Below are 19,116 nucleotides of genomic sequence, written 5' to 3' on the forward strand. Positions count from 1 at the left end.
ATATTTATATAGGCCTAGGTTTACTAGTGGCATTAAGCAGTTGCGGAATTTGTGTTATTCACCACTGGCTGAGGAGTTAACAAATTGAACGTATGAATTCAGCGTTCTGTCTGCGTGTCCCCCGTTCAACTTTAGAACTACCTCGCCGATTTTCACGAAAACTGATAGGAATGTTATGCGATTGGAGGCCATCCCAACCTCGTATATTATACGAGAGCTGTTTAGAAAGAGCTGTGGGATTAGAAATGTGTGCGGTAGGAAAACGTTGTTTTTGACTCCTGCTTGGAACTTCTTTTTTAAGGGATGAGTCCGCTTCGTACATGCGGGCATAGATGAGAGGGTTTTAAACAAATTGCAGATGTTGCCCTAGAAGCGTGGACTGGATTAAGAATTCACTGGCTGAACCTTGTGCACACTTTCCTTCATAAAATATACACCATTTCTTGACCGGTTGTGTGCCTCTCAGTGTGCGGATCCACGGTTTTCATAGATCCTTGTGAAGTACAATAACCTACTACAGGGACACACCACTTGAATCTATAGATTAGTTTCTGGAAACTGGCGCGTAAAGCGATTGTTGCGAACGAGAGATCGATCCTTCCTGCATAAACTTTACGTGCGTAATCCCGAGTGTGCATTTCCCAGCGATAAAATTGGTTACTGTGATCCTGACCACGTGTATGCGGGGCCACTGAGAGTACATACCGAATGTTCCTAAGAATTAAATCCATGCCCCTACAAAAACATTAAAAACGAGAAGTCATAAGTCGACGTGTACCCGTACGTACACGTCTAGGAGCACACATACTGTCTGAAATATACCGTATTTACGCATGTATAGGCCGCACATTTTTTGGCAAAAATTCAAGAGGAAAACTGGGGTGCGGCTTATATTCGAAATATTCGAAATCACACTTCATTTAAAAAAATATATATATTCATAATTAGTAATACAGGGTGTTCTACTCCTGAAATAATATTCCAAGAAAATTATTTTTTCTATAATTTCTGTCTGAAAATTGTGCTGCGGCCTATACATGCGTAAATATGGTAATATAACCAAATGACCGTAGTATGTCCTTTTTTAGCCTTCTTTCCTTATTAGAAAATAGTAAAAGGAAGCTTATGAGTTCACCTTGCTGTCTGTCTCTACGTCTATATATTCCTCTCCCCACAAAAAATGTTGATACGAGGCTTATGAGTTCACCTTCCTGTCTGTCTCTCCGCCTGTATATCTCTCCCTGCATTTTTTTTTTTTTTTGTGGCTTATGCGTTTGCCTTGCTGACTTGTCTCTCTGCCTGTATATCTCCCCCCTCCTAATTTTTGTTACGAGGCCTAAGAGTTTACCTTGCTTTCTGTGTGTTAATGTATCTGCTTGTATACCCATAATTTTTTTTCGTTTTTTGTGCTGTCCGTGTCATATCAGAATATAGGCTGTTAGTTTGTTGTTCTCTTCAGAATTTTTACTTCAAGATAAGGAAAGTAGCATAAAAAGGAGACTAATGAAATCGCCTTGCTGTCTGTATGTCTGCGTCTCCCCTCTAACGTTGTTCGGCAACGGCCCGATAAACACGTCCCCGCGTCAACGCAGTAGAAGAACTGTTGGACGCGGTGTTTTGTGTGCAGTCCGTGTCGTATCAAATACTCAGTGCGTAGTAAAAGGAAAGTAGGCCATTAGTTCTTCCCAGAACTTCTTGTTTAGAACTTGTTTCCATATTTTCTTGGGAATCAGATTCATAACCCGTTAGTGCTCAGTCAGCAGGATGGCTAGTCAGTGGCAGAATTTGAGAGGCTATGGCAACGATTAAAATGAGCAGATGTTGATGTAAAACGAATTATACTCTAGAGCTGCGACTCCAGCTCCTGCTTAACACAAGAATATCTATACCACCTGGAACAGCTTTATAAGAGACTAGAGTGTGATATAAACTGTTTGGTGTATAGTGTATAGAGATAGTTGGCAAAACCGGTAACGCTTCTGACTTGTCTCAGAAGCTGCCTGGTTCAAATCCTGCACTGGACTATTAAGTTCAAAGCACCTGGGAATAAAGAGGTGAACACTTCGTGTCTGAAGAAACTTTCAGCAAGTCACTGCTGTAGTCTCATCCATACCGTCATTTCATTTGCAGTATCCTGTTTGCTGATATTGTTGGCTTCACTGTATTGGCATCGCAGTGTACAGCACAAGAATTGGTACGCCTTCTCAATGAGCTCTTTGGACGTTTTGACCAACTTGCTAGTGTAAGTTAATTTGTGTGATGTATATTTTGTATTTAATAAATGTATGATGTCCCTATATATATATATATATATATATATATATATATATATATATATATCTGTGTGCGTGCGTGTGTGTTTTTTATAAAATTTAAATGAAACTGCATAACAGAGCAAGACATTTACGAGTATGTGTATATACATAGCTTACAAGTATTGGATTTACAATACTAGCTGTGTACTGTGCAGTTCCAGAAATTTTTGGAATGATGGTGAAGGCTTCGCATTAGTTCCACAGTAACATTTCACACTGAGCAAGATAGTTCAGTGCTAATGCACCTAAATTGTATTTAGGACGTAACCTCCTCAAACCTTCACTGGTGCATATGCTTGGATAGTACCATTGTTATTGCACACCATCAGTATTATGTTCTTCCATTAGGATGACATACCAAGCTTCAGAATGAATTGCCTTAAAGTCATTTATCTTACCTTTATATATTAATGAAACAACTGCTGTGTAATACGTTACATGAAGAATTAAAGTTTATGATGAAATTACGTGTAATTAATAAGTCACCTTGTAGGTGCTTACATGAAAAGAATGGTGATGTTTATAGAATTCTGGGTGAAATGTGTCAAGATGTCCACCAGAAACAGTGACTTGAATAACATGCTGTTTCATTTCAGAATTTATTTTTGAAGATGTGTGCTTTCCTTCTATCTCTCTAACTCCCTTCCTACATATATTGCTCGAAACTTAAGTTCAGCTTGTCAAAGTATAGCTTCTCTAACAAAAGGCCTATTTAAAGGGGTTTCTCCCTTTTGCCTCCATTCTTCATGCAAATAAAAATGCTGGTTTGGAAGAGTTAAGCTTCTCTCGATTTTTCTCTGTGCACTTGTGAAGCAAATCATTGAATTACGAATATGGAGTCGTGGCAGTGCGTTCATGCTGGGACTTTGTTTAGTTACAGAAATCATTTATTAATATCTCATAGATGGTATGTATAAGGAAAGGTTGGAGAGAGGAAGATTGAGTCATTTATCAACTTGATTCGTTTTCACTAACTATGTGAAGAAGAGAAAAATGATGGTTGGGGAGGGTGGAAGAAGAAAGGGTAAAAGATTGGTTCAGGAAGGGAAGGTTAAGGGCATGGGGAAGTGGAAGTGTTGAACATTGGGGTGAAGAAGAGGGATGGGGGAAGATGTTGGCAGCGTATTGCACAAGGGTTCTTCACAATAGGGCTTTTTTTTCCCCCGCCATCACTGAAGAGCCGCTATACTATTCTCTTACAGAGAAGTTTGTAATTAACTTCTTGGGAGCATGTTAGTGTTATAAATTGCAAACTGCTTTGCCGGCAATGAATAACTTGCCAAATTTTACAGACAGTGTAAATGTAAAAGAAATTAGAGGGTAAAGTTGTTCCTGTGCTTAATTAATTAAGCGTTATGCCATGAAAGTGTGTGTGGGAATGGATGCATAGATCCACATATTCTTGACCTCAGCAGCAGATGGAGGTGAGTGGTCAGTTTCACGCCTCAGCCACTTTACCCGCTGCAAAGGAGCACCCAGTACTCATTGGATAGGAAGCTGAGTGGGCCCCAGAACTGGCCTGAATGACATGGAGAGGAGAAAAATCTTGCCCAACCGGGGCTCGAATTCTGACCCCCCCCCCCCCAGCTGTCCAGCCCATAACCAGTCACTATACTGACTGTTCTATCCCAGCATCTAGTGGAAATATTAAAGTTTAAGGTGCATTCTACAAATCACAGTTACCGTCAGACCTACTGGCTAAAATTATGTTTACATATTTGTTGACCGTTTTAAGCATTTGTTTCAGTTCAGTTTGTTTTGGTTTTGTAAATAAAGGCTTCATAAATTCTTTATATGCATAGAATAGAAGATTATAGATAGTACATGCAGGGTATTTGAAATGTTTATTTAGAATATGTATTGATTTACTGAGTGAGATCATGTTCAAGCCTTGCTGCATTAGCACATCCAGGCACACCAGTGCGTGGTTATTTTTACAGACAGGAAAGTTTTACAGACGTCTTGAAATGTTGATATTTCAGTGGTATCACCCCCCCCCACCCGAATCTTATCCAAACCATTCTTTATGAATACAGTATTGTGAGACCAACTGAGTCAAAAAACTACAGGATAAGTAAAGGTAAAGATACAGTATTCTTAATTAAACGCCATACCAGGAATGATATATAGGCAAATGGGAGTACAGCTCCAGCTTTTCTTAACCTTTGATGCTAGATGGAGATGAGTGGTTACCTGCATGCCTCAGCCACTTTTTCTTTAGGGAAAGAGACACCAGTACACAGTGCACAGAAGGCTGAGTTTGCTCTTGAGTCTCTATGGGCCTAATGGTCAAACCCTGGTTTTCCAACCATCAAGTCTATAGACTAGTCACTATACTGATTTCACTACCTTGCTACAGAAACAAATGCTGAATCTTGCACCACACCAGAAATTTCTGATTGAGTGTGTTTAATAGATGAAAAATTACATCAGATGAGTCTGATTACAGGTCTGAATCTGTTAGAATAGTTTTAAAAATAATCACTAAGTTAAATTTTCCCAGATTAACACAAATACTTTAAAGAAATATGTTCTTAAAAGAAGTGTTTCCCCAAAAGATATGATTGGATTTTGTATACCCTTCAGGGATCCAGCAATCAGTCCTGTATAACCTCAGTAGCTGATATTAATCTGTGAATCATTGTATGTAAATTGTTCTTACTATTCAGGATAACCATTGTTTGCGGATCAAGATTCTGGGTGACTGTTACTATTGTGTATCTGGCCTGCCTGAACCTCGCTCAGACCATGCCCACTGCACTGTTGAGATGGGCCTGGACATGATTGATGCTATAGCGTAAGTATGCGTTTTGTTGACTGGTTAGTATCATTTGACCTAACGAGGAGGATGTGAATGACATTTTATTACCTGTGGCCTTCATCATTCATTCATAGTCTGTTGAGTGTAGGCGGTTTCTCATGTGACAGCAGTGTTGCAGTGTATATCAGGTTAATGAGAGTTGACCAGGTGAGTTACTGATCATTAGTTGAGCACACAACTAGTATGTAATCATCATCATCATCTTTATTGTATATATTTTATTTATATTACATAGCACGTCCACAAAGTAAGTTTCCCACTCGTCCCACAGCTAGCAAACCTTATATTGCGCGAAGCGACTGCTCGTACGTGATAGAGCAATGACGTAGCATGGCGCATGCACTAACGGAATTTCCCGCGTTCCCACAGTAGCATCGTTGCAGCTGTCGAAGATGGAGGCTCTTATTCCAGCTTCCGCCGACTGTGAAGTGCAGTCAGTGATAACGTTTTTGAATGCACAAAGCATAGCGCCGATCAAAATACATCGTCAGCGGGGTCTATGGGCCTAACGTCATGAGCAAGCAGATGGTGCGTCGCTGGTGCAGACAATTTTCAGCAGGTCAACAAAGTGTGCATGATGAGAAGGGCAGTGGGCGGCCATCCATCATTACAGACGACCTGGTGGAGCTTGTGCGGGAACGCATTATGGAGAATCGTCGCGTCACAATTACGGAACTCAGCAGTCATGTCCCGCAGATTTCCCGCTCCTTGTTGCACGAAATTGTCACGGAGCACCTGTTGTTCAGGAAATTGTGCACCAGGTGCATGCCGAAGCAACAGACACCAGAACACAAAACAAAGCGCATGGAGTCAGCATTGACATTTCTGCAGCGGTACCATGATGACGGCGACGAGTTTCTGGACCAGATCATCACAGGTGATGAAACGTGGATTGCACGCATTACCCCAGAAACCAAGCAGCAGTCAATGCATTGGCATCACAGTGGATCTCCCTGTAAGACGAAATTCAAGCAGACGTCGGCGCGGAAAGTGATGTGCACGGTATTCTGGGACAGACATCGACTTCCTGACCAGAGGTGAGATGGTGAATGCTAAGCGTTACTGTGAAACACTGCAGAAATTGCGACGGGCCATTCAGAGCAAGCGGCGCGGGATGCTTAATGCTGGTATTTTCTTCCTGCACGATAACACTAGGCCGTACATGGCTCGATGGACAGCAAGTCTCCTGCAGGAGTTCAGCTGGGAGGTGTTTAATCATCCACCCTACAACCTGGACCTCGCTCCCAGTGATTTCCATCTTTTCCTACACCTCAAGAAATTCCTGTTCGGTGAGCGTCAAAGTTTTGAGAATGACAGAGAGGCGGAGATGGTTGTCACACAGTGGTTCCAATCCCAGGCGGCAGACTTCTCGACACAGGTATTCAAAAGTTGGTCCCACGGTATGACAGATGTCTCAATTCTGGTGGTGATTATGTTGAAAAATAGCTGAACACTTGCTGTGTCTGTTGCAATAAATATTTCCATTAAATTGTGTTTTGTTTCTGTAAACGGCCCCAGGGAAACTTACTTTGTGGACGAGCCACATTGATTTATATTTTTTCATATTTATTTGTTTTGTCCTTGTGTTCTGTTGTTATTTTGTATGTATGTATGCTGAATTTGTAACTGGCTTCTGGCTGTTGAATTCAGCACATAAATAAAGAATTGAATTGTAACATCATAATTTACTCTAGTCTGTTCTATTCTTGGGTTGTTGCAACATGTGGTTGTGGGCAGTGCTGTCTTAAGTTTCAGAGTTGCATGGTGCCTCTATCTTCAGGGTTGGAGTGTATGGGTTGATGAGCATTCTGTTTTGAAACTAAAGGGAGAAGGAGGGAATTGAGTGGGTTTTGGTGCCTCATCTGGGCCAATAGCAACAGTGGACCAGGAAAGTTGTGCATATGGCCCCGTTAGCATCTGAAGTTCTTGAGTGGTCACTGATACAAGTTCTTGCTTGGCAAAAGTGTAGCGTAAGTGTTTCCCCATGATTGATTGGTATGGAAAGTGGTGGGGAGATGACTGTGAGTTGATGGTTGGTCTTCCCCGGGGATGGGAGAAAGAACAACCATGAAGAAGGGCATACCTTAAAGGGTAGGTGAGCCTAGACAGGGGTTGTATATAAGTGAAGGTTGATGGTTTGTTGGTGGGGGGGGGGGGGATGACATAATCTGTACTGTTACTTTCTCCTGTTCTTGTTTAGACAGTTTGTTGATGCTTTACATTATCCTAGTTAGACCGGAACTTGAATATGCTTCAGTTGTCTGCAGTTCTCTTACCAACACTGATGCCAGCAAACTAGAATGTGCCCAGAAAAAGTTTTCTGCCATATGTTACAACAGATTCCTTAAAAAGCATAATTCATACTGTCATAATTAACTTAAAATTGCACACTTTATTTCAGACATGTCATTATTTTTAGGCATTATGTATAAAGAATATTTAAATATAATGGTTTTATTAAGTGTGCTTTTTGGAAGCTGGTGGTATCAGAGTTTCGGTCAGAAACAATGGAGACTTCAGCTAGTCTTGCTCTTTGTTTTCATGTAATAAATGTCCTATTAACTGTGCCTTAGCTATGACTGAAATATGTGACAGTATGTTTGACCGCCATTTCTTTTACATTAATCTTGTATTTGTGTTTTGTTTTTACTACCAATGTGTACTGGGAGATATTTTCCAAGTGGGTGAAGAGGCTGGGGCATAAAGCCGACCACTCACCTCCATCTAGTGCCAAGGTCAAGCAACGTGTATCTGTACAGTCACTCACATGTTATGTTTTACAGTAGCACAGTTGGTTTGAAGGAGTAAAAGGAAGTCACCAGTTTTGTAATATTCTTTTATTATATGGAACTGGATCCACACAGTACAGATCACATTATGAGGCCCTTTTTCATCATACATCATTTGATTTACAGAAATGTAAAACATATTTGACAGAAATAAGAGACATGTACACTGTTGCATTGACAGGTCAGTTGTTGAGGCAACAGATGTGCAGTTGAACATGCGAGTGGGGATTCACTCAGGGCGTGTTCTGTGCGGTGTACTTGGGTTACGCAAGTGGCAGTATGATGTCTGGTCCAATGATGTTACTCTTGCCAATAATATGGAGGCAGGAGGGGAGCCAGGGTAAGTGTGGCAAGGTCATGCTTCTGTTTATTACAAGTTGCTTTAGGTAAATTTGGTGACAGATTTGTCATACTCATTTCCATTTACTTAATTGTTGGGCACAATGTTTTATTTAAACATTCTGTCAGAGTACCATGAGAAACAATTGTTTGTTCACCTGAACAGAATTTAACATGCACTTTAAAAAAGACATGTTGAATTAAGGTAATGTCGTACATTGTATCATGATTTAGTTTCTGTAGGGGTAGTTTCAGTGCAGATATGTATGTATTATCAATTAGTTTAATTTGCAGTTTTTATAATATTGTATAATTTTGACAAGAACCAATTGGTTATAATGGTCTATAGAAATTGAGAGGGTAAATGAATTTAATGCCCTTTTAATAACAGATATTCTTGAAGACTGCAGCAAAGGTAATTTTTTCTCAAGGTCTGACTTCATGTGTATATGGTACTTATATAACCAATTTGTTTATTTATTTATTTTGACAGGACAGTAAAAATAATTTCTCTTGTTTGCTTCCACTGTTAGTTTTAGCAGAGGTGACTGATGCTTGGCAGTATCCCTCAATATGATCCATGTAATTCAGATTTTATTAGCACTTTTATGCAAGAGAATACTTGTACTTCTACTGAGTTTCTCCCTGTCCATGTGTATGCATTATGATGAAACTATGAGTAGTATTCCTAGATTATAAGCTCTTACTAACATACAGTCTGTAATTATAATAATAAATCATCAAAGTTACCTCAGTGGAGGCAGAACTACCTAGAGTGGACAGTGCTCCTACATCTCCAGCTCTTACTCTGTGCTCAGTCTCTTCTTTTGTTTCAGAGGGCCTGACCCCTGTCTTTTGTTTCAGAGGGGCTGACCCCTATACAATGTCCTGACATTCATTTTCCAAATCCTGATTGAAGGCTCGACTCTTCACGATCTCCAGTAGCACTTTTAATTCATTTTAATTTATTTTAACTATTTGGTTGTAATATTCACACCTACCTCTGCTAGTCCCTTCAATGATATTATAGTAACAGCTCATATAAAGTATTTCCTTCAAAATGCTGGTTTGCCTCCTGATGATTGCCACTAATGGTGAAGCATAAGACAGAAAATATTTGATTTATCTAATTATTAAAATAGTTAACACAGGATGGAGTTCTACTTTTTCATGCATTAATAGAGTGGAAAAGTCAAGATATCATTAAATAACTCTCCAAAGCCGAGTCCTTCTTGAGAAGTCACCAGTTACTCAGGTACTTAAGAATTTCCTAACATTTTTTTATGAAACCCGAAGGTACATTACCCTGCTCACAAGGGCCTGTCACTGGTCCGCTGGTCTCTCTCCTGAGACAGATGAATCGAATCCATATCACCCCATCGTACTTATCTAAGATCCATTTTAATATTGCTTGATTATTTTGCCAGAACATAATACAATTAATGAATTGCATGTAAATTAATGTCTCCTACATGCAGGATCATTAGAGCCTGTGCTAGGCTGCCATGTGTGAAAACACTAATCCAGAGGGATGACCTGTTAACGAAATGCTACAGGAGAATATTGGCTGGTATGATAAAGATTATGGATTTTATTTTCAGCCTGTATTACAGTTTCTTACCCAATTAGGCATGATTTATTCCACAATCCTGAATTCCTAGAATATAGGCTACTCCTTTCTTTGCATCACCAAACTTGTAACTTAAAATATGAAAGCAGTTGGACATAAAAGATATGCACATGCTAGAATGGTCACTTGAACAGTGAGAGCTGAAAAGCATTTTGTTTGTGTGTTGGATAAATGGTTTTATGCAGAGAATGGCCCGTCTCCTCAGTATTAAGATATACTAACAAACAAATTTGATGAAATATTTTCTTGCATTTAAAATATACAGGTTAATTTTTTATGTTTGTTTCATTAACAACTTCCTCTGTGGCCTAGTGATCAGAGTTCCTGACTATAGATCCAGAGGTCCGGGTTCGATTCCCGTCGCTATCAGATTTTTTCTGAGAATTAGTGGGTCTTAAATGGGGTCCATTCAGCCTCATGATTATAATTGAAGAGCTATTTCAAAGAAATAGTGGCTACGGTCTAGAAAACCGAAATTAACGGCCATTGGGATTCATTGCACTGACAAGATGACACCCTCTATCCCCTAAAGTTGGCACTAACTTCACCGACAAGTGGTGGTCGCTGAGTCGGTATAGTTCGCTTGCTTATTAAAACCACAGAGTTTGCTTTGTTTGTTCAATAATCTATTCAAAAAATTCACTTCACTGTTGCCACTGTTCAGAAGAATATCCCTTTCTGTGTGTCTATCATTCAGAATATTACCCTCTTCTTCTGCAGTAGCATCGTGTGTGCTTATATGTGATGGTATGTTGACTTATGTTGTGATATGTTTCATAAGATAAATCCCATGTTACCAGGCGTGTTCACATCACACAAGCAACACTAGACTACTTGGGTGGAGAATATGAGGTTGAGGCAGGCCATGGTGGAACTAGAAACCAATACTTGCGGGACCACAGTGTTGCCACATATTTCATTGTGCCCCCAGCTCGACGGAGAAAGGTAGGGATGTTCTGTCTTTACTTATTTATGTCACATGGTTATGGGATTGAAGCAATGAATATTTGTCAGGCAGTTCTTCTGACTTGAGTTTCCATTTTGTCATGTTGTGTGAAATTGTTTTGGCGTATGTATGATAGGTAACTATCAAATAACTGAATGACAGTTCTGGATTCAGTGCTAGTTTCTTAATGCATTCTATGCATGGAGACCATATAGTGAATGCAGAATGGGGAGACAGTGTCTGTCCACTAACTCATGTCATCCCCAAAATCACTCAGTGGATGTAAATGGAATTTGGGATTGGAGTCTCCGCTAAAAGTTGTTAAATTTATTTTTGGTCCATATTCATTCAGTATAACCCCTACTTTGTCTGAAACTAAATTTAGACTTCAATAATTTTCCTAAGAATGTCTTGTCACACAAATATTGATGATTTTGTTAAGATAACTTTCATTTGAAATATTCTTCATTATGGCAATTGTTTAATGAAATAAGAGCAAAAATAGTGTCTCATTAATCAGTGTGGTGTCTGAAATATGATTAAGTTTGCAGGAGTACATTAACATCTGCAGCAAATGAACATTAACATGAATAATGTAATGAAGTGATGTAATTTAAGCCATTAATATTTATTTTATGGCCCAAAAGTCATTTCTATATGATTACATTGAAATTTGAAATAATAATAGTACCAGTAAGCAGTAAATAGTAATTGGTCTGATAATGAGTGTTTATACACACTTTCTTATTTAATTTATAATCTCCAGTCTAGAAAACTGAGATTAACAGCCATGGGAATCTGTTGCGCTGATGACGTGATACCCTATATCTGAAAAAGTTGGCACTAACTTCGCCAACAAGCAGCAGTCGCTCGGTCGGTATAGTTCACTTGTGGACTACAGGCAATGGAGTTTGTATGTTTGTTCTTTTTTGTTTCTTCTTATAATCTGCATTCACTGTTTAATTCCAGTGATCAGTGTATGCCTGTGCAGAATGATAATGCTTGGCACAGCCTGAGTGGGTACTTAAAAACATTTTATTTTTTTCCATAAATAATAAGTTTCTTCTTCAGTTAAAACATCTGCATTCCGGAATGTGAATGCACAAACCAACAAGTATGATGAGTGATGCAGTGCAGCAAAATATCACCACAAAAGAACACATCGGTTGGGGTCTAAAGTATTTAAACATAGACATAGTGGAATACAATCAAAGTTGGACCATCATCTATTGCAGCCGTTGTTATTCAACACACTGCAGGTTCGGTCAGCACTGGGGGCAGCACAGCGTCGCAAACTCTCATTCAAGAATGTGTCTAGTGTGGTGGTCCAGCTGCTTCATTCCATCAAGTACTCAATGGAGGTGCCATTCTCTAACATAGCCACTCCTGGTGACCATAAGGCAAATGCTGCTAGGAAGGTGAGTGTGGTTATATGCTCATTGTGGTGGTGGTGGTAAGTGTCCATCTACAGCAACAACTTGAAAACTTCTTTGTCATCTACACTGCTTTCAGAATCAGACAAGTCTCTTCTTGTAGGTATGTACAGAGACCTGGGCTTGCTGTTATGTATAACCACATCCCTATGTATCCACAGCCACTATGAAATACTGTACCATATGTTAGGGATGTCAGTTCGTATGGAATATGAGGTGTTATATTGCTGTTGAATTGTTTATACCTAATTAGACTCAGTTTAAACACTGTATGCTGCCTTTATTTATATTACAAATTATTATATTACACACAAGTACATTATATTGAAGGCTTTACTTTTAACTGAACCTTTTAGATACTTTGAACAATAGGATTCAGTCTTAAACAGTGTATATTGCTTTTTACTTGCATTACACAACTTTCCTGATTATTCATACATTCGTAATAGCCTGTGAAGTATGTATCCAAATTGTCTGTAATGGACAAATTTCTGGTTTTTCAGTACCTTCCAGTAAATAATATAGTTTTATGCCACCAAGAAATTATGTTTTATGTTGATATGCTGAAACCTTACCAGTATCCACGTTGAATACTTTTTACCAATTGTATATAATACAGATTTGTTGCCTTCCTGTTTTTGCAGTCTTATTTTCTGTTTCATAGTCTGGTACATAAACTGCTTGCAATTACCAGAGATTTATGACTTATATGACTTCATATACATATTTTTACTAATTTAACTGCTTATAGATTAATTTATTTCTCACAGTAGTTGCTATCATGGATTATAGTGTTGACATGTGATTTGAAACTTTCATGATGACTTTGTGCATGTCAGTATGGAAACTTCCTCCACCTACATAATTAATGGTTGATGTGATGATGGAGACGAATATCTGCAACATTAGATGCTAACTCCATATTGACATGGCTGCAGAGAGTTATGGTATCACTTGAAGCACAGACACCTTCTCATTATCCAGCAGGAGAAATGGAAACATTTTAATTATATTTTATGTGCTGAGTTATCTCGTCTGGAATCCAGTACTGACCTGGGAATACATAAGTGAAAATGTCCTCAGCAAAATGAAGAAACTTCTTCAGAATGATCCTCTGTTAACATATTGTCCTTTAAATGTGTGAATACTTCCCATTGTCATACATATTGTACCACATTATCTTCCTCATCAGATAGTAAGGTGTTAGACTCCCATTGCTTCTAAGTAATGCCAATTTTTAAGCAGTTTGTAGCAACTGTGGACATACCTGTGCCATTTTCTGAAGAAGCAGCATTTGCAGGTAATACCTCTTTCTGAAGCCATAACATTGAAAATGATGCCATTTTGTAACTGCCATAGATAATGTCTATTTTGAACCATCTGTGTTTTTTTTTAATGTGGATATATATATTTGAGTCTGAACCTATCATATACCTTTCATTGCTTGTGTTTTTTAACCATTAGAACAACTAAATTTTCACTGAATATCTTTACACTTGTTCTAATAACACCATTCTGTCTTCCTGGCAGATTTTCATAAGTATGTTACTGTCTTTGAGGACTTCTGTGTCTTCTATGACAGTGTTTCTCAGCTGCTGGGACATGGCCTGGTACCGGGCCCTCATCGTGTAGAAAAAAGAATTTACCGGGCTGTGGTCTGACAGAGGTTGAGAACCACTGTTCTGTGACTTCTGTGTCTAAACAGACACTAGATGCAAAAAGAACTTTGTTTATTTGGGAAACCACACAGCACCATAGGTCACTTAATAGTATTATTGGATTTTACATAGCCTATCACTTTTCAAATGGAAGGTTTTTATTTATTTTCTTTTTTATTATTATAAATATAGTAAGGCAGTTACAACATGGTACAGTTGTTAAGGAAGGATATTCCTGAGAAACCCTTCACTGGAAGTACATTTAAACATATCACTCTCATTTTACACTACTCAATTATTTTTATTTTAGTTATGAATGGTGTATGACTGTCATTTTGTTTTGTTTATGTGCTTTCAGTTTGAAACACAGAAGGGATCAGAGGTTTTTGTTCCTTCAGCAAATGTTAAAATTGACTTAGCCATTTAGTTGTTTGTTGTGCATCATGCTGTGATGTCTCAGGTTAATTAAGTAAATTAGCATATTCTCCATTTTACATTTTTAATGTCTTCATATTGTGTTTGTATAAATTGTTTACTGGTGAAGAATTTGTATGAATATCTGATGGTTACATTATGAAACATTCAGTATGTTAATAGTGGTAAAGGATAGTGAATGTATAGAAGTTGATAGTTTGCTTCCCTTACTCTGGTGAGTATTTGTCAGTATTCATACTACACTATTATGAAGTTATGGTAACTGGGTTTTCATCATATTCCTATTTGATTTTTTGATTCTGTGATCATCATAAGTTCATGCATTTGGTATTTTGTCCACACCTTGTACTTCAGAGCACCATTTACACAAGAACATTCATATAATATTCAACAGACAACAGTAATTTCAAAATGGATAATATGACATGATGAAATAGCACAACTTATAACAGTTATACTTGTTGAACATGATTAAACAAATGATTTTGTATGTTTCTAGGTCTGTGACAGAGTTTTCAGTCACTTGTTTGTTTAAGCAAATTAAATTACTCTTACATACAACTGTGCATGAACAAAAAATTGCAACTATTGTGCAAGAGTGCCATAATGCCAATAACTCCTGCCTAACTCACTGGTTATCAACCAAAAACTTTCTGTGGTTGTATTTAGAAGTTAGAAACATGTTTATGTCCACACTACTTTTTAAGTTTACAACAAATCTTGTAATCATTATTATTAGTTAAAAATGTAATTTAATTTACACAAATTGTTGATCTTGTTATGTCCACCCAGTTGCTAAAATGTAGGTGTAGTTACACAAATTTAGCATACTTTTTAGGATTTCAGGTTCTTACAGGAGTGGTTATGAAAAGTTCTACCTTCTGGTATATAACACCATGTAGTCCATTGAGAATCAACTAATCTTCATAGGAACATGTCACCTGCATCTTCAGGGTCAAAGAATAAGCCAAACAAAAAGCCAGCATGAAACAGGTATCAAACTCTGATTGCAACCTGCAGTTTTCTATGTGGCCTATTCTTTGACCTTGAAAATGGATGTACATGTACCTTTGGGAAGACTACACTACATTACATCCCAGAAGACAGAACGCAGCATATCCTTAAAGCTCATTACTTTATATACATATATTAATGTTGATATAAAGTATCATATGAAATGAAAATGTGTGACTAAATTATGCATCATAATATACTCACATTCATTTTACTGTCAGCACTTATTTCAATGGTGAGTGTTTCAGTAATTTAAAGCTTTCTAACCCTTGTCAGTTGTATACCTGTATCAGTAACACTATTTGTGGGGTCTGAGGGAATTTCTTCTGTTAGTATATAAGATATTTGTGGAATCTGTGAACCTGCTGGCTTGATATAGATCCTCAGGATGCTGTAGTGTAGTGTTGCTGCCTGTTGTTAGGTGCTAGACCTGCAGCGAGCGCTCCATGCTGATCCTTCCACTACAGGAGGAAGACCTTTTGGTGGAGCAGAGGCTCTCCACCTTCATGACATTGCCAATAAGGTAAGATGAGGTTGACAGTATGTGTAGCATGTTCTTGATCTAGGACATAGCTCCGCCTGTCTCTCCATTTCCCATCCAGGTTCAGATCTTGTGTGGTATTTCCTTATTTAGATAAATGCTTATGGTAATGACTACACTGTTACTCCTCACTGTGTCATAGGTTCATCAAAGTTTGCATTGCACAGGCATCTAGATTTCATAATTCTTTTAGGATGATAGCTGGTTTTGGGCAGTTTAGTGTAGAGTGGTGTATTGAAGTTGGTAAAATAGTTGAGTTTCCAAATTGTGGCTTCAGAAGTATTTTTAGCATGAACTGTTTGGAATGTGCATACCGGAGACTGTTCAAAGAGAGGTTAATATTGTAACGTGTTTCATTACTGAAGACGCCCTAGAGATGGTTAATTGGTTTATTTAACAATCTACAAGTATTGGCTACAATTAATTATAACAATGTTACGGGTTTAAACACTTTACAAAACCTACAACAAAATCTCTTAACTCTATCTTCAAGAGTCTTCACATATTAATAGCACGGGAGCTATACAAGTCTCGCTGAATTACACACTCCAAATATAACTGGTTATCATGAACTACCAGTGATTCTCGCACACGCATCTGTAACTCGTAACTTGCGAACTGAGAACTGACTGTGAATAATCTTCGCTGCTCCGTATCTAGCCTCGTGTGGACAACGCAGAAAACAGCCACGTAATAGGCACCCTTGTTGCCTGGCGCCGTGTTGCTAGCAACGCTGTCCGGTGTTGTTTACTGCTGCCTAGCAACCGCGGTATCCCGTGGTGACGTCACCGCTGTTGACTCGCGTTGCATAGCTACCAGGATGCTGGGACTCAGCTAACTTCGGCTCCGCTCGGCGCGTCACCGCTCCCGGGGGGGGGGGCGTCATCCATAGCTCAGCACTTCACAATATTATATGACCACAAGTACTTGTGAATTGTAAGAGAGATTTGGAGTGCCTTGGACATATGTCTTTCCATACTCACTGTCATTAATGTGAATTCACCACATCTTGCATGACACTTCAGTTATATGAGTACTTTTAGACCCTCTGAATGTCTGAACACAAAAGAGGTACAGTGTGGAATTCTGGAATATAACATTGAAAATAAACTTGCAAGAATTCAAATTTGGAAATACATTGTTTCTATGTATGTACTTTTTTGAGATGACAGAATGCCCAAATAACGTCAGAAAGTGATGTTTTATTTAAGAATTGCTAATAAGCTGTGCCCTATCTTTAATAGCATAAGTTTTGGGAAGAAGCCTGGCTTGTATTCAGGTTGATGTGGCATTCCTCTAACATGCATTTGTTGGTTAATGGCGGCTTTAAATAAATTTACAATTAACTTGAATATCCTTTTTCAATAGATGTACCCTCCTTGAAGTCAAATTGTTCTGGAGCTAATATGTTGTTAGTATGCATGTAATGACTTATCTGGTTTGTCATTTGTCATCTGTCATTTGTTATACAAAACTTTCTCCAAAATTTTAGAGAAGGCAGTTAATAGTGAAATAGGCCTATAGTTTATCATGAAGCACTTATACCATTTTATATAATTTTACTGTTGAGATTTTAAAATGAACAGAACTTGTATTCAGTGATAATAAGAATGTAATGGAGTGCTGATGAAAGATGCCATGACTTCAGAGTTTTACTTTTTATTTCATCATAATCTGAACAAGTTTTATTGATTTGAGGGAATATATTGTGAGTGTTACAGTGACTCTCAACATTGTTTTGGATTGAATTTATTGACCACTTACACACTCATGACTTGTGACTACACTTTACAGATCTCTATCACATGTAGACCAGTATTCTCAGTCTTTTACAGTCTCCACTAGCCATTTCCTGGCAACGGATTTTAACACAGTAACTATACCAGTCTCAGCCTGACTTTCAGCTGACTAGCTCCCAGGCCAGTGGCTATTCCACATCAATCTCATAGTCTTCTCTTCATAGCCTGACTTTCAACTGAGCACAAAACTTGTTGCTGTTCAGTTGTTACTTATTAAGAATCTGCTGTCTGGCGGTGGACATTGTTCTGTTGTTTGTTTCGCGGCCATTGCATAGAATCGATTGTTGTTTTAGGCCCATTCTCTAGCAACAGCTGTCTCTCTAGCTCCACAGTTCTTGCTTGAGAAAATACACAACAATATTTATCTCAACCTCTGTGACTGAAATTCTAGTAATTTTATCCCAGAGAACTAATTTTTCCTTTAATATAGTTGCATCTTCTTTCCTTACATAATGCATTTTAAATCACCAATAATTGTTAAAAAACAATTGAAAGTGTCATCAACCATATTAGCATCCTTTGCCTTTTCACCATTTATAAGAAAAGAGGGTATCTGTTCAGGTAAATGTATTTTTCTCATCTATTTGTTTTACTGTGTTCCATGTAGCCTTCTTTCTATTGAGAGTACTATACATTCACTATAATAATCTCTTTAGCATCTTTTGTAACTTAGTTTAAAATTTTACAATATTTCCTATAAAATGCTTCTGTTTTTGGATCACTTTTATTCCTGCTATGAATGTAAAGACTGTTTTTATATTTTCAATTTTTTTTTACTCTTTGTGTAGTCAGATCATTCATTCCTTTGCCTATATTGTTATATTAATTGGACAGCTAGCTTCATGGATGGTGGATTTGAGGTTCTCATTGTGCTGACTATGGAGAGTAAAATCTTTGGGTTGTAACACTGTATACTTTGAATAGATCCTAACATATCAGGCAGCTTGCCACTTGCATCTTCTTGGCTTATTCTTCGACTCTGAAGATGGAGGCACTGTGTGCCTCTGAAATGTCTGGCTGTCTGCGAGCTACACTGTATGCCAACCCAGAAGACTGTACTCTTTGTAGCTTTCAAGATATTTAGAAATATCCTTAAAAAGAGTGGAACTTAATGTTATTGTTATTATTAAAATTGTTGTTGTAAATTCATTTCCAAGTCTCATTTTTTAATGAGAGCTGAAATTCTATAATTGCTTCATTATTTATTTGCTTGCCTGTGTGGGACAACAGTAGTGTATAATTTGCAGGAGCAATATTATTAATTGTAATAAACTGGGTTTCATGGTCTGATGGGTCATTTACAATGGAAGATGTAGAAGATGATCTAGCATTTTACTCTCTATGAAAATTTCCCTTTCATTATCTAATTATTTTCTCTTAGTGATTGATTTTAGGT

The 19,116-nt window shown here is 38.0% G+C and overlaps 1 protein-coding gene across 6 annotated transcripts in view; it reads left to right on the top strand.

Moving 5' to 3' along the window:
* LOC111871901 (Ca(2+)/calmodulin-responsive adenylate cyclase) overlaps positions 1-19,116 on the top strand; it is a 375,443-nt gene that overhangs the window by 296,718 nt on the left and 59,609 nt on the right. For 5 of the 6 annotated variants that reach the window (XM_023865290.2, XM_023865293.2, XM_023865296.2 and 2 more), the window contains exons 7-12: positions 2,131-2,242; positions 4,985-5,112; positions 8,107-8,265; positions 10,695-10,839; positions 12,076-12,258; positions 15,802-15,903. In XM_023865290.2, the coding sequence (XP_023721058.1) occupies positions 2,131-2,242; positions 4,985-5,112; positions 8,107-8,265; positions 10,695-10,839; positions 12,076-12,258; positions 15,802-15,903 (829 nt within the window). The remainder of the gene's footprint in view (positions 1-2,130; positions 2,243-4,984; positions 5,113-8,106; positions 8,266-10,694; positions 10,840-12,075; positions 12,259-15,801; positions 15,904-19,116) is intronic. The other variant, XM_023865295.2, reaches the window with a different exon arrangement.

The sequence above is a fragment of the Cryptotermes secundus genome, unplaced genomic scaffold (genome assembly GCF_002891405.2).
Source record: "Cryptotermes secundus unplaced genomic scaffold, Csec_1.0 scaffold1350, whole genome shotgun sequence".
In the NCBI taxonomy this organism is placed as follows: domain Eukaryota; kingdom Metazoa; phylum Arthropoda; class Insecta; order Blattodea; family Kalotermitidae; genus Cryptotermes; species Cryptotermes secundus.